The 24,755-nt window shown below is 38.7% G+C and overlaps 2 protein-coding genes across 4 annotated transcripts in view; both read left to right on the forward strand.

The window, feature by feature from the left end:
* The window catches only part of LOC131959638 (vinculin), a 28,141-nt gene extending 10,066 nt beyond the window's left edge, over positions 1-18,075 (forward strand). The window contains exons 2-21 of the mRNA XM_059324849.1: positions 922-992; positions 3,429-3,579; positions 4,940-5,048; positions 6,103-6,225; positions 6,354-6,514; positions 8,786-8,876; positions 9,001-9,148; positions 9,698-9,851; positions 9,946-10,121; positions 10,686-10,876; positions 11,624-11,823; positions 12,859-12,987; positions 13,126-13,275; positions 13,423-13,531; positions 13,623-13,925; positions 14,015-14,139; positions 14,515-14,697; positions 14,784-14,987; positions 15,089-15,193; positions 16,455-18,075. Of these exons, the coding sequence (XP_059180832.1) occupies positions 922-992; positions 3,429-3,579; positions 4,940-5,048; positions 6,103-6,225; positions 6,354-6,514; positions 8,786-8,876; positions 9,001-9,148; positions 9,698-9,851; positions 9,946-10,121; positions 10,686-10,876; positions 11,624-11,823; positions 12,859-12,987; positions 13,126-13,275; positions 13,423-13,531; positions 13,623-13,925; positions 14,015-14,139; positions 14,515-14,697; positions 14,784-14,987; positions 15,089-15,193; positions 16,455-16,601 (3,030 nt within the window). The 3' untranslated portion in view covers positions 16,602-18,075. The remainder of the gene's footprint in view (positions 1-921; positions 993-3,428; positions 3,580-4,939; positions 5,049-6,102; positions 6,226-6,353; positions 6,515-8,785; positions 8,877-9,000; positions 9,149-9,697; positions 9,852-9,945; positions 10,122-10,685; positions 10,877-11,623; positions 11,824-12,858; positions 12,988-13,125; positions 13,276-13,422; positions 13,532-13,622; positions 13,926-14,014; positions 14,140-14,514; positions 14,698-14,783; positions 14,988-15,088; positions 15,194-16,454) is intronic.
* A 2,293-nt stretch (positions 18,076-20,368) lies between these two features.
* Positions 20,369-24,755, forward strand: part of adkb (adenosine kinase b) — a 124,053-nt gene continuing 119,666 nt past the window's right edge. Inside the window, exons 1-2 of one of the 3 annotated variants that reach the window (XM_059324804.1) lie at positions 20,369-20,487; positions 20,582-20,750. In XM_059324804.1, the coding sequence (XP_059180787.1) occupies positions 20,722-20,750 (29 nt within the window). In that variant the 5' untranslated portion in view covers positions 20,369-20,487; positions 20,582-20,721. Of the gene's footprint in view, positions 20,488-20,525; positions 20,751-24,129; positions 24,254-24,755 lie in introns of those variants that run through there. The other 2 variants (XM_059324805.1, XM_059324806.1) reach the window with 2 other exon arrangements.

A 24,755-nucleotide genomic window follows, 5' to 3' on the forward strand; every position in this document is an offset into this window, starting at 1 on the left:
AGTGTAACAGTGTCTAAGAGTTTGATAGATACACACACACACACACACACACACACACACACACACGCTTTATTAATCCCGTAACGGAAATTGTTGAAAGTGTTGGTCCCAACACTTCCTTTCTGGGCTTTCATGTGCTCACCTTGTTCATCTGGATATCCCTTCACAATTTCTTCCTCCTTCTCCCATGACTCTAAATTGTTCTATAGAAGTGACTGTAAGTGTACAGCATCTGTGTTGACTATACTGACTATAGACCAATGACCTGCACGGGGTCTGTGCAGGTCTTTGACCTCTGTCCAGTGCATGCTGGGACAGGCTCCGAGCCCAATGGCCCTGAATGACAAGTGGGTAAAGTCAGTTTAAACTTATTGGATAATTCAAATTGAGCACAGGTTCACATTAAAGTAACTTGTAACGTTGAAATATTATTTATCCTATGTTTTCAAATTAAGACAAATATTAAGTCACAAATGTCATGTTGCCCATGCAAAATGGCATCTCATGACTTTGCTTGGAAATGTCTAGCAGTACCACAATTCTTCAAATCCACCATTTAGTTAGACTTTTGTTTAAAAGGTGACAATATGATTTGGTTATTGGTTTTATTTTCTCTCTCAGCGCTGATGGCTATGCCATTGTTAAACTATTGAATGCTGATTTATATCAAGTTTGGTATGACTGCTGTACGTTTTTTGGAACACAGAACACTGTTTCTGTTAATCTCTGATCCTGCTTTTGACTTTGATAATTGAAATTTGAAGCTCATTTTGACCAATTTTTGATTTAGAATTGAAATTATTACACCCCTGGAAATGTCTGCTGTGTTTCTAATGGATTATACATTACATCTTTCTTTCCTTGTAATGTCTCGTTCCAATTGTTGATTGATTTTACTCACAAAGAGTCTCTGCTTTTCAGGTGGGGAAGGAGACTGTACAAACCACAGAGGACCAGATCATGAAAAGGGACATGCCACCGGCTTTTATCAAGTAAGAACAGAAAGATGTCTTTTCAGACCTCAATTACATACAGTAAAAAACTTTCAAAATGTGTTTAGATTAAATAGTTTTTCTCTCTACAGTATGTGGAACCCACTAGCCTCTCTCTGGCTCTCTTTCTCTCTTTATCTGTTGCAGTAATGGCTGGTTGTGCCCAAGCAAAGGTCAGACACGGCATGTTAAGTGCCTCAGAATCTTGCCCTGGTGTAACATAAATACTTTTTTGCCTGGGGAGGAGTCCCTTTACCCTAAAGGAGAAGAGCCACAAACTCATACATGCCCTTATACATAAGATCCACTGGCTGCTGCTGCTTTTGGTTTAGGTTAACATGAAACAAACCCAAAAAAGTGTACATGTTGATGTAAAAAAGGAGAGATGTACATATTTGATCACCGTATTTGTTTTCCTTAATCACTCCACCTCAGCTAAATCATTAACTTGTGCTCAGCTGCTTTCTGTTCGTATCACAGTCATTCACAGATCCTTATTACATGAGACACTACCGTCGAGGTAGGGAGTGGCAGGACCTGGGAGCCCCCCAAGGTCAGGGATGAAACGCATTGGCAGGCGCAGGTCATCAGGCTCAACACATTTGGCGCCTCGAAGTCACATCGTCACCCTGTCGTCATCCATCAGCACATGTGCTGGAATGCGTCTCCTTTACTAAATATAGTGTCTGTCGTGGGCCGGTTAATGCATGGCTGTTTCTCGCTAGTGCACGCTGAAGGACACTGCTGACTGGCTCTGCAAAGACACACACACTCACATTAGCCTCGATGTCATGCACATACGTTAGCCTTTATCCTGCAGGAAACTTGCTCCTTTTGGAAGAATGGAAACTGAGCTCTTCTTGTTTGGCCTCTTTGCAATGCTTAAAAATGTGGGAAAAAGCAATAATGATCTCTTGTTACTGCGGCAACATTTGGCCTTTAGGCAAAAGAAGGAAAGGAGTACACTGTGGGAACTAGAACATGTGTCAGTCCTTGGCTTGTTGCCTGTTTCTATGTGCAATATGGCTGTTATGATACAATGCAGGTGGCATGTATGACGCTGAATCAAAGGGCTGAGCCTGCAGTGTTTTCTGCTCTGGAGTTCACTGGGTGCATTGCGCCCAGAGGAGGCAACAATCAATCATTTACATTTCTGTGGAAACGGGTTCAATTGGGCCAAAGCCATCCAGAGTAGGGCTCCGCCTCCTGAGGTCCAAAATCACATCCTGTCAGAACAAGCTTCTGTCACGCAAAGAGCTACTCAGGATGCAGAAGTCAAAGTGAAGTCAATTTTATTTATATCGCCCAACCTCACAAAGCCCCATAGGGCTTTACAGTCTGTACAACATGTGACACTCTATCTTAAGTTCTCAACCAATAAAACAGTTAAAACAGCCCCAACATGCTCCTGTATCGCCCTGTCCATTCATTTACTCATTTGGCTTTTTTACAAAAAAAAACTATGGTTTGTTTCAGTAGATATCTTATTGAGCTTTCAGATTACAAAATGTGACTATTTTTTCCAATTTAATTAATACATTTTCAAGCAAACCAAAATAAGTCATTAAAAATCATCACCAAAGAAGGTACTACGATACTTGAGACATTTTACAATAGGAACTTCACAATATCCTTCTAATTCTGCAGAAGTATGTAGAATATACAGAATTGCCTCACTAAACAACACAGTTTGGTTAAACTATCTTATAATTAGTGTCTTCATATGTAGCTTGTTGTGAACAGTATGGTTTGCACACATGCTGCTGATTGCACACAAACATAGTTTGTCATACAGGAAGGAAACTGCTCACCATAGTACTGGGATGCGTAAGATTAGAGTTAGCTGTTCACATGATGTGTAAATTCCCTGTCAACGGTGTGAAGCCGTCATATCACAGTTCCTTTCAGCTGAAATGTATTCATTTTTGGCCTGTCTTGCTTACTTTTGATTATTATATTTAGTTTTAAGTATAGTCAAGTCTAATCAGGTTAAAATAATTTGAATCCTTGAATGCATACATAAACTAAGCTTATAGAGTTCTCGTGTTAGGCTTTGATTGTAAGTGTAGAAAGGACAAGTTCCTAATTCCCAATTTAACCACTGTATAGGTTAAACATGATATAAAAAGTATTTTATCAGCGATAGACAGTACATCTGCTCTTGCATTAATTTTTACCTAAAATGTGATGGAAAAACATACAAGAAGAGGAAATAGGGCAACTCCTACTGTATACATACTGTAACTCCTTAGACAGGAGTTACAGTATGTTATGGCTAGCTGTATCCCAAAGCTTCCATCTGTTTTTGCTGTAGGCAATTTGCTGTTATCATGCATAAAGTCCATCTGGCTTCTGAAGGGCTTCGTATCATCAGGTTGACTTGTTTTGAGTTTCTTTTTACTGGACTTCAAATCCATTGCTTTCTGCTTTCCCCAGAGTGGAGAATGCGTGCACCAAACTAGTGCAGGCTGCCTCCATGCTGAAAGCCGATCCATACTCTGTTCCGGCTCGGGATTACCTCATTGATGGCTCCCGGGGCATCCTCTCTGGGACCTCTGATCTGCTCCTGACCTTTGACGAGGCAGAGGTATCCATTCATTCATTCATTCATTCATTCATTCATTCATTTGCTCTTTCATTCTTTATTTTATGTGTCGAATCTGATAACTAGCAGTTGCTTGTTGGCTGTACAAGAAGAATGCAGATTTTGTTACAGGAAAGAAATATTAATCAGGTGACACTGCTAGATGTCATCTGTTATAGCAGTTTAGTCTATTCTACCACGACTTTAGAAACATATGTGAATTTATGGTGAACTGAGATTTCTGTGTGCTCTCGAGTTGACTGATGACTGAAAATATATCAGTATGCTCTGCTGGTGAGGAACAGGAAGCAGGCAGCATAATTTGTGATTTGCTGATAACAACAGTGCAACCAGATGCAAAAATGCCAAGCCACAAATTACAACTCCTACATGTTTATCAGCTTCACCTACAAGAGAGACAAATATTTGCCAAAAAAGGCTGCCAAAGTAAAATGTAGACCCTGACCATGTAAAAAAATTGCATTGCACTAAACTGCAGCAGGGAATATGTAGACTTAAAACTGTTTTTAATTAAATCTGCATGTGATTTTTATAGTAATTTTTTGACAAGCTGTAATATATCCTACCCCAGGCATATGTAATTCATCTTTAATAGCCAAATTTGTATGGTTCTGTACTTACTTGTTAGTTAAAAAGTAATTATCAGCTGGTACTTTTTATCAGATTTTTTATATTCTCAAATAGTAAAGACATCCACCTCAAAAATCCAGTATTATGTATATCTTGTAACTGTGTTGAAGTTTGCCATTGATTTTCACTGAACTAATGGGCTCTAGTGTCTGTTTAATGGACACTTGAGCATGGCAGAGGCCTGCTGTTATGGGCTCATCTGCTATAGGAATAGTATCCATTCCTTCATTCCCCTTGGGTATTGTATTGTTTATAAAAAAGAACAGAAAGGTAGATAAATATACTGCACATGACTGTAGAACTCTCCTTATTTCTTACACAAACACTTTCTAAATCTTGAACTAGGCAGAAGTATCATCTATCAGGGATGGAGAGTGAAATAAAAAAAGTTGCAGATCAGCTCTCTGGGAGCAGACATCAGGCGTCCCAGCGCTGTCTGCAGCAGTCAGCAGGAGTCATCAGTCAGCGGTGCCATCATGTTTACCAATGCAGCTCAGGGATAGCTCTGTATAGTGGAGTGGTGACTCCAGCAGTCCACATAAAGCTGGAGTGCAGGAGGACAAAGAGGCTGGAATGTCAGTAGGCAGCATTATCAGAGTGTAATTAGAGGGAGTGTGGGCGGGTGGGGTGGGCTGTTTCTGCATAATCACAGTTCTCTGGGACTTTGTGTTTGAATTAGCTTTTGTTGTTGTCTTATCTTGCATTATCATAGGTCCGAAAAATAATCCGTGTATGCAAAGGCATCCTGGAGTACCTAACAGTGGCAGAGGTGGTGGAGTCCATGGAAGACTTGATCACGTACACAAAGAACCTGGGACCAGGTCAGTCTGCTGATACAGTAGAGGCGGATTACTCTGCTGAAGTCGTGACTTGACAGTATCTCAGAGATTTTGCTGTCTTTGTTGACAGAATCAGAGTGTACATTTTCTAGAGTGAACATTCAGTTTTTGCTATGTTAGCATTTCTATGTTTTTGTTGCCTTGCTGAAAATAGAGCTCTCTACTGAAGCATAAGCAGTTTTGCATTGCAAATGATTGCAAAAATGTTCCATTACAAGTAAATGTCCTGTATTCAAAGTTTTAAAATTCCCATGAAATCATAATAGATGTTAATATTTTTTTTATTCACGTCTTTTGCTGACTGTCACCGATACGCCAGTGTCTGGCCTATAGGTATTCTTACTTGTATTTTCGAGTCTAATAAAACATTAACAAAGAAATGTTGATGACTTATCCTGCACTCTTGGGCCTATACTAATTTTAGATCTAATGGCCCGATATATAAATATAGACACAGACCTACCACTGAAATGCATTAGCTCCATCGTGGGGGGTGAGCCTGCATCTCCTTCATCAGCAGCACTACCAGATGGGATGGATGGCTCCAACAAGTATGGCCTCACTCCAAAAATAGCCACGCCATTGTCATCTAATTTCCTAGCTTACTGTTCAGTAAACGCATATAAGCAGGATATTTTGAAGTTGCATATATTAAATGTAAAGTGTCAAAATTAATACCAATCTTTTTGAAGAACTGTCCTTCACATTGTGGAAATATTCATGCATCAATAATCCCTACGTCTCCAATTTCATGGGTTTTGTGCTTTTTGGATTAGTTGAAGGATTACACTCTTCAGATTATATCATCAGGCTTAAACAAGTCAGTTTTTGCTTTTCAAGAGCCATCAAAATTCACAATCTTTTATCATGCTGCAAGTTAACTGCAGATGACTGTTAACTGTCAGATACATGTATTAGAATGAGAAGTATATTTCCCTCTAATATGTTTTTAATGGAAATACTTAAGTACAGTTACCTTAAAGTTGCACTTAAAGTATGTTTCTTGAGTAACCTGTGTTTCGTTGTCTCTGTCCAGGGATGACCAAGATGGCAAAGATGATAGATGAGCGTCAGCAGGAGTTGACACACCAGGAGCACCGTGTGATGTTGGTAAACTCCATGAACACAGTCAAAGAGCTGTTGCCAATCCTCATCTCAGGTATTCACACAGTTCCCTCATGAAGAGGGAATTCCTACACATTGTTTAGTTTAGTTTTTTTATACCCTAGCCTACACAATGTATTTCAGGCCTGTATTGTTTATTGTGAGCTCTGTTTTGTATTTCAGGTATCAAAATCTTTGTGACGACCAAAACGTCTGGCAGCCAGGGTGTGGAGGAGGCCTTGAAGAACCGTAACTTCACTTTTGAGAAGATGAGCGCCGAGATAAATGAGATCATCAGAGTACTGCAGCTTACATCTTGGGACGAGGATGCCTGGGCCAACAAGGTACATCCAATAAATCACATGCTTTTACTTTTGTTTGTCTGTGGCCATCAAAGTCACATGCGTGCAAGGAACAAAAGACTGCTGAGTGTTTCAACATTTTTAATATACATTCTTTATGGATCACAGCTGGAAGCAGTGTTTGCATGAGAAACACTTGAATTTTGTCTGCTACCCACTGTGCTCTCCAACACTCCCAGAATGCCGTTGGCAGGAGGCTGCAGACAGAAGAGAATATGAAGCCATGTTGGTCTTATATGGAGTATTTTTCCCCTTATTTTAAACAAAGGCATATGGTTTGTTTCATCATGATTACCTTATTTAAAGGTTTACAGGTACAAGTACTTTTGCTGTGGAGTATAGTTATTGAAGAAAGAATGCTTTAACTCTCTCTGTATCTCTTTGTATCTGGTTAATGTTTTTCTGCTCTGCATGTTCTCCTTCCTTTCCTGTCACGGCACTCTGCAAATGGCTCTTTCTGTGCCACTTTTTTCTTTGTTGACACTTTTTTTGTTGCTCTCAGTTGTTATGTCCAGTTCAGTGTTTGTATTTATGTCTTTCTTCCTTTCTTTTTACCGTTTCTGTCTCCCTTCACCCCCTGTAGAAGGTAAGCCTTACCTCTCTCGGTTGTGCAGCAGCATGTCTGACAGATGTGTGTGCTGTCTTGTGCTTTGTGGTGCCATTGTGTGCTCATCAGTAGTGAGGAAAGCGACAAGGTTAAATTGTTGACCATATATCGATAGAGTAAACTAGCAGTTTGAGTTTATCGAACTGCTTATGGAATGGTGTTTATTGAAGAAGTGCTGAGCAGGTTGAATAGCTGAAATGTTAATCTGTGCAGTGTTTTCCCCTCTTTTCGGATTTGTTTTGCTTCCTAACATGACATTGTAACATCTGTGTGTCCTCCTCCTGTGTCACACTATACTACATGCATGTCCTCAAGCTGTCTGATTATTGATTCACCTGACTTATGAAGTATTGATTTGGTGTCATTAATGAGAATTATCTCTGCATTTAACAGTCTTAGGAGGAGAGTACACAAAAAAACAGATATATATTCTGTCTTATTACCATGAACACTAAATGTTCACTTTACATAATCCCTATTACTAATGTGATGAACCACACCAGGTCTAATTTTTTGATCATAGGCTGAAATGAATGCGTGTTTGCATTTGATATGAGTGCACAGATCTCATATTCATTCATCTTTCAGTTTACTTCCCTGGCTTTTTCACTAACACGCTGCAGACAGAACAGCAGCTGCACAAGTTTCAACAGTAAACTAATACACCCCCGCAGTTCTGATGACATCCCATCACACCTTGATACTTCCTGTTTTCCCTCCCTTGTCGTGCTATGTTACTCCACACTCCATTTACACATAAACCTACATGCTTGCTGCTCTCTTTTTTTATTTTTTTTTCCGAAAGAGGGATTATTGTGAGGCTGAGATTGAAATTATTTCAATGAATATTTTAAAAACAAACCGTGGAGGTTTGTTCTTGTTCTGCTTAATTTGCTATGAAAGTTCTTCTGTCATGAAGATACAAGCTGCATTATAAAGGATGGTGTTTTCTGAATTTCTGTTATTTTATCATAAAAATAGGCTCACTTAACCACTCATTCATCCACTGTGGTCTCCTGCTTTGCTCCATGTCCTACAGGACTCCGCTTTGTTTTGCAGACTTCGGCAATGAGTGGACTCATTGTCGAGTCAGCCGCTGTTGGACAGAGCGTTGTATTTCCATCCACCCTGATTGAGATACAATGGAGAGTCGTTTGGCTTTCATAACATGACACGCTCGTTATTGAAGATGTGAAAGAATGATGGAAACGGCATGCGCTACGTGGTTGTGCCTGAAAGATGTTAGCGTTACTGCACATGGACTTTGCTGTGTGGTTCTGTTACGGGAATAACTCAACAGTTGGGTTTGATCAGAGCAATGATGAGAGCTTTTCTTGACCATGGAAAATCTGTGAATGAGGGAAAATGCACTCCAAGCTCAGTTTCAGTCATGACCTCATTTCTAAATAGGAATATAATTATATGACATAACATGTTAACCTCATGCACACAAAACATACTATTCAAGGGGATATTGACTTGAAATTAAAGTGAGATTCTCCTGTCTCTTATAATCATGTCATGATTGATAGAGAGAATGTCTTTACACGGTATGACTAAGGGCCTTGATCGACTCCTTTTTAGTTTTCTTTGTTTGCATTGATTCCCTTTAAGTTATTCATTCATTCTGTCTTCTAAACTGAAAGGACACAGAGGCCATGAAGAGGGCTCTTGGGCTTATCGATTCAAAGATGGCTCAGGCTAAGAACTGGCTGAGGGATCCAAACGCTCAACCAGGTAGTAAAAATCCATGTCCTTGTCCTTAAAGTATTCATTCTGCTGCTAATCACGTCCTCAGGCTGATAATTGAGTTATATCTAGTGACGTTATTGAGGTGTTTCACTTTGCGTTGTGCTTCTAGGGGACGCAGGCGAGCAGGCCATCCGCCAGATCCTTGATGAAGCCGGGAAAGTTGGTGAACTGTGTGCTGGGAAGGAACGGAGAGATATCCTGGGTACAGCCAAGACCCTGGGCCAGATGACTGACCAGGTGTCTGAGATGAGGGCCAGGTACAAAAGACATTGCTTTGTGTGTTTGTGTCACAACCATAACAAGATAATTTCCCTCATATTCCACACTCTTTCATAAGATTGTCTCATGTTCTCTTACTATATGACACTGTAATTAAATTTTCATTCCATATTTCTATTGATAAATGCTCCTTTTACACAGTAGTTTCATTATCCTTCCTTAGAGCATAGGGAGTGTAAGTCAGTAAGCACATTAGAGGGGTTTACAGTATGTAAGACTGGAAGTGATATCCTACTGATATGAAATCTGATTGTCACCCGGGACCCTGAGTCATGCTCGATTAAAAGCAGCTGTTTGGTATAAATCCATAATACTTTAACCCGTGGTTGAGTTACTCTGAAAACTGAGAGATGCCTCTAAGCCCTGCTTGGTAACAGAGGCATTACCTTAGGAAATACTATTCTTAAACAGGAGGACCAAAAGGCTTAAGCTTTTATGTAAACAAATAAAAAGTGCATGGTGGCCTTTTAAACCTGTGGCGATGCTGCAGTTTATGGTATCCATATGTTTTTCCTTGTCCAACACAGAGGTCAGGGGGCATCCCCGGCCGCCATGCAGAAGGCACAGCAGGTTTCCCAGGGGCTCGATGTGCTAACTGGCAAGGTGGAAAATGCTGCTCGCAAGCTGGAGGCCATGACTAACTCCAAACAGGCCATTGCTAAAAGGATCGATGCTGCACAGGTGAGTTATAAACCTCTGTTTGCATTAAAAACATGGATTTAAATGTCAAGATAGAATTACTTGATTGTTTGCTGTGTGTTTCCTTCTACTGCAGAACTGGCTTGCAGATCCTAATAGCGGTCCAGAGGGAGAAGAGAACATCAAGGCTCTCCTCATGGAGGCCAAAAAGATTGCAGACATGTGTGAGGACCCCAAAGAAAGAGAGGATATCTTGCGCTCTCTTGGAGAGATCGCTGCCATGACTGCAAAACTGTCTGATCTCAGAAGACAGTAAGTTCCTGACTGCTTGAGACATTGCATCATTTTATGCTTTTCCCCCCTGTTTTTTTAGTCTGAGCCTGGCTCTGATTGCCCCTTATTCTAAAACCCCACAAGCCTGATTTTACACTTCTACAGTTGTTCAAGTATTGATGTTTGTTTTTACACACTCTATGCAGACACATTTGAGAAATCAGTATTCATTAGTGGTTATCAGCTGGAGCTTGAAAGTTATTCTCTGCCCGGAGGTATTTTATCTCTTCCGTCCTCCTTATAACAATTCACTATTCTTCCTGTGGGAGTACAGATTTCCTACAACAATTTGATTAGAAATGTTCTCATTCCACTTTGTAGTGATAGACTAGAGTATGGGATTTTGTTCTTGACCAGGAACTGTATATTTTGCTACAGTTGAATGTGAACTGCTCCAGATATGGACTACGCTGGCAGTGTGAAAGCACTCTTTGTCAAAATGATTAATAGCTATTTGCTCTCTAACTTTTGCTAGCCTTTTGCAGATCACATATCAGCCATATCTTTATGATAAAACATTTTGCTGTTTTTAATTCCTTATAGGGGTAAAGGTGACACTCCTGAGGCCAGAGCTTTGGCCAAACAGATCGCAACAGCGCTGCAGAACCTCCAGTCCAAGACCAACAAAGCTGTGGCCAACAGCAGGCCTGCAAAGGCAGCTGTTCACTTGGAAGGAAAGATTGAGCAGGCACAGCGCTGGATTGACAATCCCACCATCGATGACAGCGGTGTGGGTGAGTCTGACTCCCCAACTTCCTCATCTCTTGATCTTCTTCTCACACTCCCTCACATTCCTTCCACTGCTCCTGTACTTAAAAAGCAGACCAGACACCGTGTACAAGTCGCTTTCTACTGTACTCAACATTCCACAATGCTCAGCCAACACTGTTATTCTTTCTTTGGTTTTGCTTGTGCTTTTCTAACCTGGACATCATTTTATATGTTTACAATAGAGCTGTAGGCTGGCTGTTCTAAGAATGATGGGCTTACCTCAAAGGAACAGCATGAAATAATACAGCAAAAATGTCATGGTTTCTTTCTGTTCTAGTGTTGATACAAGCACCCTGTAAAAAAACAAAACTATATTTGTATTTTATTGTTCAAATGTTTAAACAGCACGTTGATAGCTGTTTCCAGAATTTGACATAAAGAGCCAAGGAAATTATTTAAGTAAGCCATGCAGTATGATTGGGAACTAATTTCCTTTCCTTTCCATTTCCTATTATTCTGACAACACTTGCAGGACAAATACCCCACCAAAAATGAAAATGAATCTGTGTATCCACCCTGTGTATTCAGATCTGCTAGCAAATTTAACAGGTTCTTCCTTTGCTCATCCTACATCCTTCCACCAAGTTTTATGTAAATTGGGCCAGTAGTTTTCCCGTAACCCTGCAGACAAACAGACAGACAAACTACACTGGCAGAATGTTGTTTCTTTGTGAATCTTCATGTGTGTTTGTTTTTGTGTGTGTGTTTAGGCCAGGCAGCCATCCGTGGGCTGGTGGCAGAGGGCCGCAGGCTGGCCAACGCTCTGCCAGGCCCGTACAGGCAGGAGCTGCTGGGTAAATGTGAGCAGGTGGAGCAGCTCATGGCCCAGCTGGCTGACCTGGCTGCCCGTGGTGAAGGGGACTCCCCTCAGGCTCGTGCTATTGCTCAGCAGCTCCAGGAGGCTTTGAAAGTAAGACTGCTCTCACTCAACAGTCCTTCTCATTCAGACCTGTAGCTTTGCTGTGATAGATCAGGATTCATACACAGAGACAGAGGAACAACCCCCTCTGCTGGTTACAAGTGGTGGAAGAAATATAAAAATCTGAAGTACAAGCAGTATGACCACAAAGAGAAAGATACTCCACTAAAAGTCCTGCTCAAGTGTCAAAGTAACAGTACAGTACTTGTTATGTTATCAACATGGAAATATTGTTGTTATTATGTTTTAAAACATTGTTTATAGTGATTTTTAACTAGTGGTCCAATGCTGTATTTTATATTTAGTGCCATTATATTCACAAAAAAGACATGAAAAATAAAATGGAACACAGTGATGATGAAAACAGCAATAATAATAGTAATAATAATATTTAATAAAAGAAGAATACGTAAAATTAAAAAAATATCCCCCCCAAAAAATTAAAAAAGTAGTAGGCTATCGGACATGTATTTGTAAAACTTGCATGGCAGATGGAGTTATATTTGCCAAACACCATGGCTAATCATGATTTTGCTTGTTTAACAGAACAACAGGTAATTGGATTAGCGTGGCATTATTAGAACAATAACTCACCATATTTGTGCAATACCAAAATGTTGTCAGTGTTTGAACTTTTAGGAACTTCTTTAAAAATCTAGGTAATAATGAAAGTGTCTTTGAGATTAGCTGAAATATTACTTGGTACAGACTGAGAAACTTCTCTAAAACTTCAATAATGCAATTTTTGAAACGTATGTTCTTGTCCTTTGTCAACATTTGGTAGGGGCCATATTTTCAGTTCATGTTGCTCTAAATCTAGCAACAACAACAGCACCATCCATGTAATTAATTTGTACAATATTTGCAGTGAAAGTAAAGATTCTCCAAAAATGTAAAAGTCAAATCTTAATACTGTGCTTTCAAAGAACACTTACTTACTCCAGAGGGTACTGAAGCTCAATAAGAATTTGTAACCTCAGTGAGCCACTGTGAGTGCAGTCATAACGTTCATTTGTCTCCTCCTAGGACCTGAAAGGAAAGATGCAAGAGGCAATGACTCAGGAGGTGTCGGACATCTTCAGTGACACCACCACCCCCATCAAGTTACTGGGAGTGGCTGCCACCGCCCCACTGGACGCCCCCAACAGAGATGAGGTCAGCAGCACAGTCACTCTCCTCCTCACTGTGATCTCACTGCAACGAGCATCCTCCAGTGGTGTTATATTTATTGGCGGGGTGTTGTTTTATTTCCAGCAACTCTTTGGGATAATTGTTTTATTTGATCATGTGTAGGTCTTTGACGAAAGGGCTGCCAACTTTGAGAACCACGCCAATAAGCTTGGCACCACAGCAGAGAAGGCTGCTGCTGTCGGTACTGCCAACAAGAGCACAGTGGAGGGAATCCAGGCTGCTGTCAAGTCAACAAGAGACTTAACACCACAAGTATGTAACGGTTTAATGTTTATATCTGTTTTTCATTTCTGTCTGCCCTCCGCTCGGCATCACGAGCCGCAGAGCTTAAGTGTTTCTCGCTTCTTGAGCCAAGTTGTCATTGGATTAATGACAATTAATGGCTCGGATTGTTTTTAGGTGGTATCTGCTGCTCGTATTCTGCTGAGAAACCCTGGCAACCAAGCTGCTTATGAACATTTTGAAACCATGAAGAATCAGTGGATTGACAATGTGGAGAAAATGACAGGTGATGTGCCATAAAGATGATGTATTAGCAGATAATCTCATGTCATACCTCACTGTATAAATCCATATATTAACATATTATGGGTGTTTAGGTTTGGTGGATGAGGCCATTGATACCAAATCCCTGCTGGATGCCTCAGAGGACGCCATCAAGAAGGACCTGGAGAAGTGCCGTTTAGCCATGGCCAACCACCAGCCTCAGATGCTGGTCGCCGGCGCCACCAGCATCGCCCGCAGAGCCAACCGGATCCTCCTGGTGGCGAAGCGAGAGGTGGAGAACTCAGAGGACCCTAAATTCAGGGAGGTTGTGAAGGCTGCGTCCGATGAACTGAGCCAGACGATCTCTCCCATGGTGATGGATGCTAAAGCGGTGGCTGGAAATATCCAGGATCCGGGTAAGTTAATGATGCTAACACGTTTCAGGTTCGTGTTTTATGTGGAACCTTGTGATTTGTGATACATATGTTTGTTTTGTGATTACCAGGTCTCCAGAAAGGCTTTCTGGACTCAGGTTATAAGATTCTCGGTGCTGTGGCAAAGGTCAGGGAGGCATTCCAGCCTCAAGAGCCAGACTTCCCGCCACCTCCTCCTGAACTGGATCAGCTTAATGTAAGTCTTCAGATAAGGACAACTTTTAATTTGGCAAACCATCTCAAGCTGCTTTGGTTTAGTGTCACAAACAACTTGTGTATGTAACCTTTGTGCCTCACTAGAGACATGTATGGCCTTTTCATTTTCAAATAATTTTGGCTGTGTTAATTCATATGGCATAAACTTTAGCAAGGGTGTTGTTGTTTTTTAGGATGAAGGGTATAATTCCATAAATACAACAGTGGCATTATGTAAACAATTGGTAAAGCAGAAAAATTATACTAATATATAGTATTATAGCAGTTTTTTCAGACATTTTTGTCCTTTCAGGACATCAGAGGGATGCACAAGGGTTACAGACCAAACATAATTAATATAAACTTGTTCTTGCAGCTTAATGATGAGGCAGCACCACCCAAACCTCCTCTTCCTGAGGGCGAGGTTCCTCCCCCCAGGCCTCCTCCCCCAGAGGAGAAAGATGAGGAGTTCCCTGAGCAGACTGGTGATATGGTGAACGAGCCTATGATGGTGGCTGCCAGGCAGCTCCACGATGAAGCCCGCAAATGGTCCAGCAAAGTAAGTGAGCACTTTAAACAGGGAAAAAGACTTTTACATTGAAACCCTTGGCTTTCAAATTAATATGTTCCTGTATTACCTCATAGGGAAATGACATCATTGGTGCTGCCAAACGAATGGCCTTGCTTATGGCCGAGATGTCACGTCTGGTGCGTGGAGGCAGCGGGAACAAGCGTGCCCTCATCCAGTGCGCCAAGGACATTGCTAAGGCTTCTGATGAGGTCACGCGGCTGGCCAAGGAGGTGGCCAAGCAGTGCACTGATAAGCGTATCCGAACCAACCTGCTCCAGGTCAGTTCATTCATCTCTGTCAGAGGGTTTTGCAGTAGATTATCACTTTGGAAAGACTTTGTTTTGTTTGACCTCAACTGACTTTTCTGATCTCATTTCAGGTCTGTGAGCGTATTCCCACCATCAGCACTCAGCTCAAAATCCTGTCCACAGTCAAGGCTACCATGTTGGGTCGTACCAACATCAGTGAAGAGGAGTCGGAGCAGGTGAGCAGTCATTATTTATCACAAGATTCTGAGGCAGCCCCGAATATTTTTAGCTTAATTTCTAACATTGACATTCATATTTTAAATCAACATCTGAATGCTCCCTGCATTTATTTGCATGTCTATTCATTCTTTTTGAATTTTTGTACTGTTGCACATAGAGATAAGGCTACACTTATATTATTGGTATTATATTATTTGAATTAGATAATCAGATTCAGGTGGTGGCAGGGAAGGTTTGTGTAAAGACTTTACGTCAACATTTATTGTAAAAGAAATAGATGTAATAATAAATTAACAAAATACTCTGCTTCAATCCATATTCATTGGTGTTTGGACCTTCAAAAACACAATTTTCCCTGTGGTCAAAAAACTTTTCTCTCCCACTTGCTGCACACAAAGGGAGGCAGCAGTCTAACAGCACCATAAATTACATTTATATAACCACAGTAACAAAAAATCTATTTTCACACTCATATAGTAAATTACTAAGTTGTTTTAAAAGATAGATCATGTTATTTATTTTCATTCCCTTGGCACGCCAACACGTGGCTGCACCAAGATGTCGTCACTTTTTAAGTTTTTTTTTTTTTAGGGTGATGCTGTCAAAATATGACGACAGACATTCAAAGCTGTGGATAAAAAACAAAGACATTCAGTATAGGCCAAGGTTATAATAGTTTTTTTTCATTAGTCTTAGTTTTAATTTCGTTGTGAATTTTTGTTTTCAAATTCAGTTAGTTTTAATTAGTTTTTAGAGTGAGTTTGCTAGTTTTAGTTTAGTTTTTAGTTTTTGAAAATGCTTCGTATTAGTTTAGATTTTATTAGTTTTAGTGATAGTTTTAGTTTTAAGCGCAACTGCAGAAAAAAAATGTGATTTGTAATATAATGGGAAAATTGAACATTATACATGCACACTTCAGATTACCATAATAACTGAACGGTTTAGCAACTTCTCAGCTTTTAGAAACCATTGCAAATATGAAAATTTCATATTTCCAATGGAGAAGTTGCCCTTTACAACCAATATGGTGTCATTGCGGTAATTATACTTGTGCCTCTCCCTGAAGCCCACAAAACAGGAATACACACATTCAGCGGCGGAGAAATAGAAAAACTGGATTATGTATGAAAAAAGTTGACAAAGACGAAAACGAAGGACATTTTCAGTATAATTTTAGTTAGTTTTGTAACCACACAATACAGTTTCAGTTAGTTATTGTTTTTTTCAGTGTCCTTCATCACATTTCTTCTTCAACAGGCTACTGAGATGTTGGTCCACAATGCTCAGAACCTGATGCAGTCTGTGAAGGAGACGGTCAGGGAGGCTGAGGCAGCTTCCATTAAGATCCGGACAGATGCAGGTTTCACCCTCCACTGGGTCAGAAAGACCCCCTGGTACCAGTAAGACAAGGGCCACTGTTCCTTTGCTTGATGCTGGTCCTACCCAGCTGTCCAGGAGGACATTGAATGGACAGATAAATATATACATTATCAGAGCTATGATATCAGTTCCCGTCACACTAATATGGGTAAACTTCTCTATTAGTCCCATATCCTGTCTGTAACAGTTGCTGTTCTGGTAGAATGTAAACAATGGGACTATCAGTGCGAGTTAGGGGTTAGATTCTTTCTGGGGACGTCTTTTTTTCTAAAGTGTGTAAAAAAATTGTTTTAAAGCTTATTTTGACAAATCCCAGGAATATATACTGTATGTTTTGATTAGAGGTTGAATTACATATAATGCAAGGTTATTTTTGGCCTCTTCTAGACACAAACCTTAACTTAAATTTGCTCAAGAGACATTTTTATATCTTTGTACTGATAATTGTATTATCACTATCATTCATTCACTTTTGCTAGAATAAGCACATGAAGAGTTGTTACAAGTACAGTATAGACCGACGCTCAGCACATGCAAAATATATTCAGTGGTATTACGCCTGTTTACACTATTCTATATGATCACAAGTGAAAGCGAAACACTGTTCATTACTTTACATATTGTAATGCAATTGTAGCATTCTTTATTTTCTTAAGAGCTCTGCCAAAGACATTCTTCCATGATCTTTCAAAGTATAGTTGCCTTTCTTTGGTCAGCAATACATATTTTGTTACTTAAAACAAGTAACTTAAAATTCTGCCAACAGCAGGTGAAGATGTTTCACATGTTGCATTGAGATTACATGTAAGAAACAGGTTTGTGCTACAGTATGAGGCCTAGCAGCCAAAAAAGTATTACTCTAAACTATTTTCACTGCAAGCTAACAACGCTTAGCTTTCTTTAGAGGCTCGTCTTGCCTGCTGTTTTTTTTTCTTCTAAACACAATTGTACGTCTCATGCTGTCGTCTTGTGCAAAAATCATTTTATGTGATATATGAATTGCACACTTCTCCTAGGTAGTTAAGGGAATATTTAGAGATGAAGCACAGTGTCATCTGCAGCTCAAAATCATACTTTTACGTCATCAACATGTCTTGATACACTAAACATAACTGGCTTATATGTATGACAACTGTAGTTGATATTGAAATGTCTGAAGACCGCTGGTGTGAATGTGTCTTTTTAAGTATCTAATACCAACTGATGTGCCTTGTGAAAGAAACTTTATTTGCAATTGATAGAGTTTTGATTTACAGGTGTTTTGTATTTTGTACAAGGTAAGCTGGTGTTGATTTGTACATGATCCTTCTATAAAGTTACACACGCTTCATGACTTTTGCTTCAAGTCAAAGTATGCTCTATGCAAACCATGACAACGTTTGTTTAAAAAAAAAAATATATCAAAATTATGCAACTTGGTTGGGTTAAATGGGCCTGAACAACATTTTGCTGAGGCATTGTTCACAATTTTGTAATAAAGCATTTTATAGCACTTTGAGGTGTGTTTACTCTATCATTTCTGTTCATCTCATACCAATACAAATACATGTGATGTAAATCTCTTGTTGATTGTTCCAGAGACCTTATTACTTTTTTCTATACAGGTAAAGTTCTTTTTTGAACTGGGTCCACAGCCATGTGAATGTCATATTATGTGTAAATGTAGCTACATGCAGGTTAAAACTACAATGAAAACTTCATGTGAACATGTTTCTAGTATTTGATATAAACAGGCAATCTTATATATAATACTGTGTTTATAATACTGAATAGTAAGATAATAGTACAACACTGTATTAAGACTTCTTACTGACCTACTACACCACTCAGATCAGCCTGCAGGTATTGTGCAGATTCTTTCCTGAATTTGCTTTAATTATGGCTGAATTAACCTACTAGGGGGCCCAGAGAAAATCACATGCTGTTGTGGTCCCTATTGACCCTTTGTTCTTTGCACTCCTCAGTGTACAGTGTGTACAGTTCAAACAGCAGACTACACATGGCTGCTTCATTATATTTTGTCTAGAGTCCCAGAAACTTACCTTGGCAGTTTGTGATTTTTTTTACACCGTATAAGCATTGTCGTCATCTTAAAATAATTGTGTCAAAACTACTTTTGGACACAGGACATAATGCAGGACTTGCTTAAAAGCCCTTTTGTGCTTTAGTGGAGCATATAATCAGAGATGTCCAGTCAGTAATCCAGACGAAGCATGACTATAAAGTCATTACATTTGAATTTAAAAATGATCTTGGCAATGAGCAAGATCAAAATTGCAGGATTATTGAAAGGAGTTTGGTTCAGTATATTTGGATTTGTGATGAATGAACTGATGGACACTCTGGGACCTTGAGGATCTGGCATCTGTTTGGTAATAAAGCCATGTCAGTGATGCATACAGGTGCATCTCAATAAATCACAATATCATAGAAAAGTTTATGTCAGTAATTAAATTAAAAAAGTGGCAATAACACATTTTATAGATCCATTACACACAGAATTAACCATTTCATGACTTATATTCTTTTAATTTCTTCTAATTATAATGATTATGGCTTATATTTAATGAAAACCTTAAATTCAGTGTCTCAAAAAAATTTAATATTACAAAAGACCAATATTGGCCTCTGAAAAGTATGTCCATCTATATGCACTCAACACTTGGTTAGGGCTATTTGATTTGAAATATTGGAAAATGGACTTACATGATATTCTAATCTATTGAGATGCACCTGTAAACTGAGCTGAGGTGTGTATTCCACTACATAGTGTTTTAGGATATACATCTGTAACTTAAATTTTACATTTATGCAACAATATGCTATAAATACTGTTAAGTACTTACTAATAGACAGTATCTTATGGAATCCCATTTCTGCCAAGAGAAATACAATGATGAAAAGGTAGCGTTATGATGAAAAAGATCATGCAAGTCATAATAAAGAGAAACTCTCAAAATTAGTTTGTATCTTTAAAATAATGAGTAATATTTATCAAAAGATATTCAATATCGTCACAATGTTAAAATAATCGCCTAAGTCATTTTTTGTCAAAATTGTTCTTTTTTGCCTAAATCATCACATGACGCCGGCCACTTATGGTAAAATCGCCTACATCCTCAGTTGATCAGATCATGTGGTTTTACCCCTTTAAGATAATGGCCTATGTCAAGTGTGTGACATAAGCGGATTTATTATGTCTAAGTCAAAATAAAATGTGACTTATGCAATTTTGTGAACATGCCTTTGTAAATTAAGCAAGATATGGTAACACTTTATTTTGAAGGTGTCTACATAAGAGTGACATGAGCGTGTCATAAACATGACATGGGATGTGTCATGAACATTAACTATTGACACTTTGAAGTAACATTAATGCTCATGACAGGCTTGTGTGACTCTTATATAGACACCTTCAAAATAAAGTGTTACCATATCTGGCTTAAGTCACAAAGGCATGCTCAAAAAAATCTAAGTCATTTATTTCTCTTAAATTACATAATTTACACACAGTGTTATTACTATGCTAATAGCCATCCCTTGTTACATCCTTTTTGAGTGAAATGATCAATAAATGTCATATGTTACACTTTCGGTGAAGTTTGTTGTGTTTCCTGCAAAACTTGAAAAAATGAGTTAGGCGATTATTTTAACAGGATGACAATATTTTAGGGTATGAATCGATTATTTTGAGAAAGTTTTTCATTATTTGGAGATATCAAGTCATAATTAGGAGATGCTAAGTTATTATATAAATAAAGTCACATAATAAAATCCCACTAAACAGGACCATGCTTTGTCTCCTGTGTGAAATGTGTAGCCTGTGAAGTTGCACTGAGTCCCGGTGAAACAGGTGAAAGGGAAAGCACCGCGATAACGCGAGATAACTATATCGCTTTCCACTCTTTATGTGAGTCATATGCACTTTATTGGGCTCGGCGAGGAGAAAGTAACGACCTGATACGAACCATTCCTCTGAATATAACCATTAATTTTCTCTGCAGGTTGCATGCCTGTGACCAGTTCATCATCTGTGGGGGAAGAAGGAAGCTGCAACCTGTCTCTATTTTTCCCCGGCAGTGAGCAGTGGCTTCCTGGCGTCAACACAGCCGATTAAAAACAAGTATCTGAAGGAGAACCAAATATGTCGACAGGGAGAAAAGCAGCGTTAAGGTAGATAACCTGACTGTATTTGTTTCTATCTGACGGAGGATGCTCTGCACAGTTAGCCGCTGTAGCTAGCTGATATGAATGCATGCTAACGTCTGAGGTGTTGTGGTAAAGGAGGAAGCAGGAGGAGGTGCAGGGTGATAAGGCGCTGAGCAGTTTCAACCTTTGAACGTTACATCATCTCGAGTGTTCAGGTGTGCTAACAGCTGTTAGCATCAACACATCTTAACAGGCGTAACGATGCTAACCGCAGCTAGCAGCAGAGGGTGGGTTCATCACATGACAGGCAGACAAAAAATATCATCTAAAAAAGGTTGTATTAAAAATGCTGGTGTGAAAAATGTTTTCTTTAATAGCTACATTAATTACAGAAACTTTAACGTTAGCTGAGAAGTTATTAAACATCAAGTGATGCGGTCAGTTACGGGAAATTAAGTCAGCGTTTTGCAGGCTATTTATTATTATTTTTTAATTCACCAAATACTAAAAATAAGAGCTTGAAAATGATTAAAATTTAACAAACCTACAGTATCGTTAGACAGTGGAAAATGTGGGGGAAAAAACCTAAAACAAATAATGTACCAGAATATCGTCATCCTGTTAAATTAATCGCCTAACTAGTTTTGCAGGAAACACAAAAAACTTCACCAAAAGTGTAACATATGACATTTATTGATCATTTCACTCAAAAAGGATGTAACAAAGGATGGCTATTGGCATAGTAATAACACTGTGTGTAAATTATGTAACTTAAGAGAAATAAATGATCTAGGCAATTTTTTGAACATGCCTTTGTGACTTAAGCAAGATATGGTAACACTTTATTTTGAAGGTGTCTACATAAGAGTCACACAAGCCTGTCAGAAACATGACATGACAAGTATCATGAGCATTAATGTGACTTCAAAGTGTCATTAATGTCCGTGACACATCCCAAGTCATGTTTATGACACACTCATATCACTCTTATGTAGACACCTTCAAAATAAAGTGTTACCATATCTTGCTTAAGTCACAAAGGCATGTTCAAAAAAATTGCCTAAGTCACATTTTATGTTGACTTAGGCGCAATAAATCCGCCTAAGTCACACACTTGACATAGGCCATTATCTTAAAGGGGTAAAATCACATGATCTGATCAACTGAGGATGTAGACGATTTTACCATAGGTGGCTGGCATCATGAGGAGATGATTTAGGCAAAAAAACAAAAACAAATTTTGTCAAAAAATGACTTCGGCGATTATTTTAACAGTGTGACGATATACAGCACCAGGAATAGCCGTTGAAAGTGTATCCTGACTCTTAATGAAAAGCATTACCGCAGCGTTTTAAGATGCTGTCAGTCTTATCATCCGTAGTCAATTAAGCACACATTAGCATTATATTCACAGTGCGGACAGGCAGCTCGTGTCTTGTTGACATTTTGCATAATGTTAAGTTAATAGTGCGGTGCGGCGCGGCGTTCAATTGACTTGAGGAAAACTTGACTTTGAACATACTTTGTCCTTATTCACGGTTATGAGTTAATGTTTAAAGCCTTTAAGAATACATGAGGAATATGTTTTTGCAGAAATGAATTGCTCTACAAAGGAAATACACTTATCTCAACTGTATCTGTATTGTAGGCCAATTTTAATCACATTCAATCAAACCTGCTTTACAGGTTATAGAAAAAAATCCCAAATAGGCTAAAAAAGGACAGGGCAGGAACAAAAGTAAAACAAAATAGAATCCACATTTTTGACAATGCACATCGAGAGAACAGGTAAGTCCTTGTAGTTATTCTCCATCTGTTACTTTGAATTCCTCCATGTTGAACGTAGAATCCGAAAATATATTAAATCCTTGATGAAGTGAAATAAATGGCTTCATGCTTGTGCAAGTTCACTGCTAGTCTTGAGGAGTAGTGCATCTGTGCAAGCATAAAACAGTACTGGTGTTTTAAATTGTAAGATTTTAGTAAACATGCATATTTCTGCGAAGTACTGAGCATACAATTAAAAAAATGAGACATGCAATCCAATACCTATTCCCCCATACTACTTAGTATGCCAGAAGACGATTTAGTATGCCCTCCACACATAGTGTGTCAAATGCAGCATGCCAAAAAGTAACAGTATAACCTCCTACATTTGGTCGCATATTGCATTATGCCAGCACACTTTTCTGTCTACTCTGACCCACAATCCTCTGTGCAGCATTTATATATGCCAGAAGGTCAAAGTTCAAAGTGCCAAGTTATGATGATGCAACATGTCCCAGTGGTGTGCATTCAACAGCACAGATTCTGTAAGAGCAGCTGCAGTAAATTGTAAAAATAATAAAAACTATGCGATTTTGAACGCACCCTTGATTTAAACTACACACATTTAACAACAGCAAAACTATATCAAAACATCAATTTACAAACTCTCTTAATTTGTAAATTGAAGAATTTCAACTCAATTTGTAGGAGGCCAGTAGAGGGAGGCTAACATGTGAGTAATCTCCCTCTTGTTTGACATGTTATATATATATATATATATATATATATATATATATATATATATATATATATATATATATATATATATATATATATATATATATATTTAAAAACTGTTACTAACGGCTTTGTTTGCTGTAAGTCTTTATCATAAGGAGGAGGACATTTAGTCCCTGGCAACGACCCTGCACTTGATGTAACAAACCTAAATACTTTAATAGTCATCAGTGAAATTACTCCAAGTCAAACTTAAATAAATAACGTTAATGATATTAAACAGTTCCAGTGTAGGCTTAGATAAACTAAGATAAGCTGGCACTGCCAGGTTTTCCATAAGCCTTATTTAATCATTTTCAAAAGTATGACACATACTTAACCTAAAGGAACATGTATATGTTGTTGAAAATTTAATTTTATAGCCAAAATAAGAGTAATAAAAACTATTCAATTCATTATTCCCTATGCTTTGGTATAATATAATGTAAACAAAAGTGCTGTCCCACCAAGGAAATTGTTTTTACTCCTATTTAGATGGAATCAAATACATATTTTAGATAAAAAAGAACAACAAATGTTTTTCATGTGGTGCTGATAAAGGTTGGTTTATATAGGACACTTGGTATACCCTATATGTAACTCAAATAGCATTATAACTATATATATATATATATATATATATATATATATATATATATATATATATATATAACATTTCTCAAAGCCCGAAAAAGTAGATTATTTTTAGATTTCCGCTTTATCGCTGGGGTTGCTGTTTACGATAGGGCCTCAAACGCAGCATAGAAAGCTGTACAATAATTGGAAAACGTGTAGCCAATCATTTGTCTAGAAGATACTAAAGCCCGCCCACCTCCTCCATCAACCAGTCAGTGTCGACTAAAGTGCAGCAGTAGTTCCTGTAGTCAAAAAGCACATTGCTTTGACAGAGTGGGGGAATCTGTTTGAATCAATAACTCATCAGGCCAGGCTGCTGAATTTGCTGACATAATGCCAACTGCAAGGTAAGATCCAAATGATAAAATCCTCCTGTGTTTCCACAAGGAACAATTCTGCTGATGAGATTGTTTTTTTTTTTTTTTGTAAATGTGCTCACAGCATGTTTCTGTTGATTAAAAACACTACAAGAAAGAGTGAAATGACAGACTTTGAGACTGTTTTTTTTAAGTTGAGGTGACTTCAGTGAGTCTGGATCTTCCTGCAGATCATGGGAAAGCCAAACTTTTGCACAAGAGAATAATTATTTCTGTCTGTGATCTTAACCAGACATTCACCAGAAAGTTGGGCAACCTGTTTTGAAGACCCTGTAGACTTTGACCACTATGGTATCTTGTTGTTGAAGATGTCTAGATAAAAGGGTCATCAGGGGAAACATAATACATGTTAAAATGTTCAAGCAGGATACAGTTTTCCAGCTGTGATGCATTGTGTAAGCATGCAATGAATGAATGGCACACAGGCTACACTTGTCTGTACATGAACACATTGGCACATCAGTTGCTTTTC

The sequence above is a fragment of the Centropristis striata genome, chromosome 21 (genome assembly GCF_030273125.1).
Source record: "Centropristis striata isolate RG_2023a ecotype Rhode Island chromosome 21, C.striata_1.0, whole genome shotgun sequence".
Classification (NCBI taxonomy): Eukaryota; Metazoa; Chordata; class Actinopteri; order Perciformes; family Serranidae; genus Centropristis; species Centropristis striata.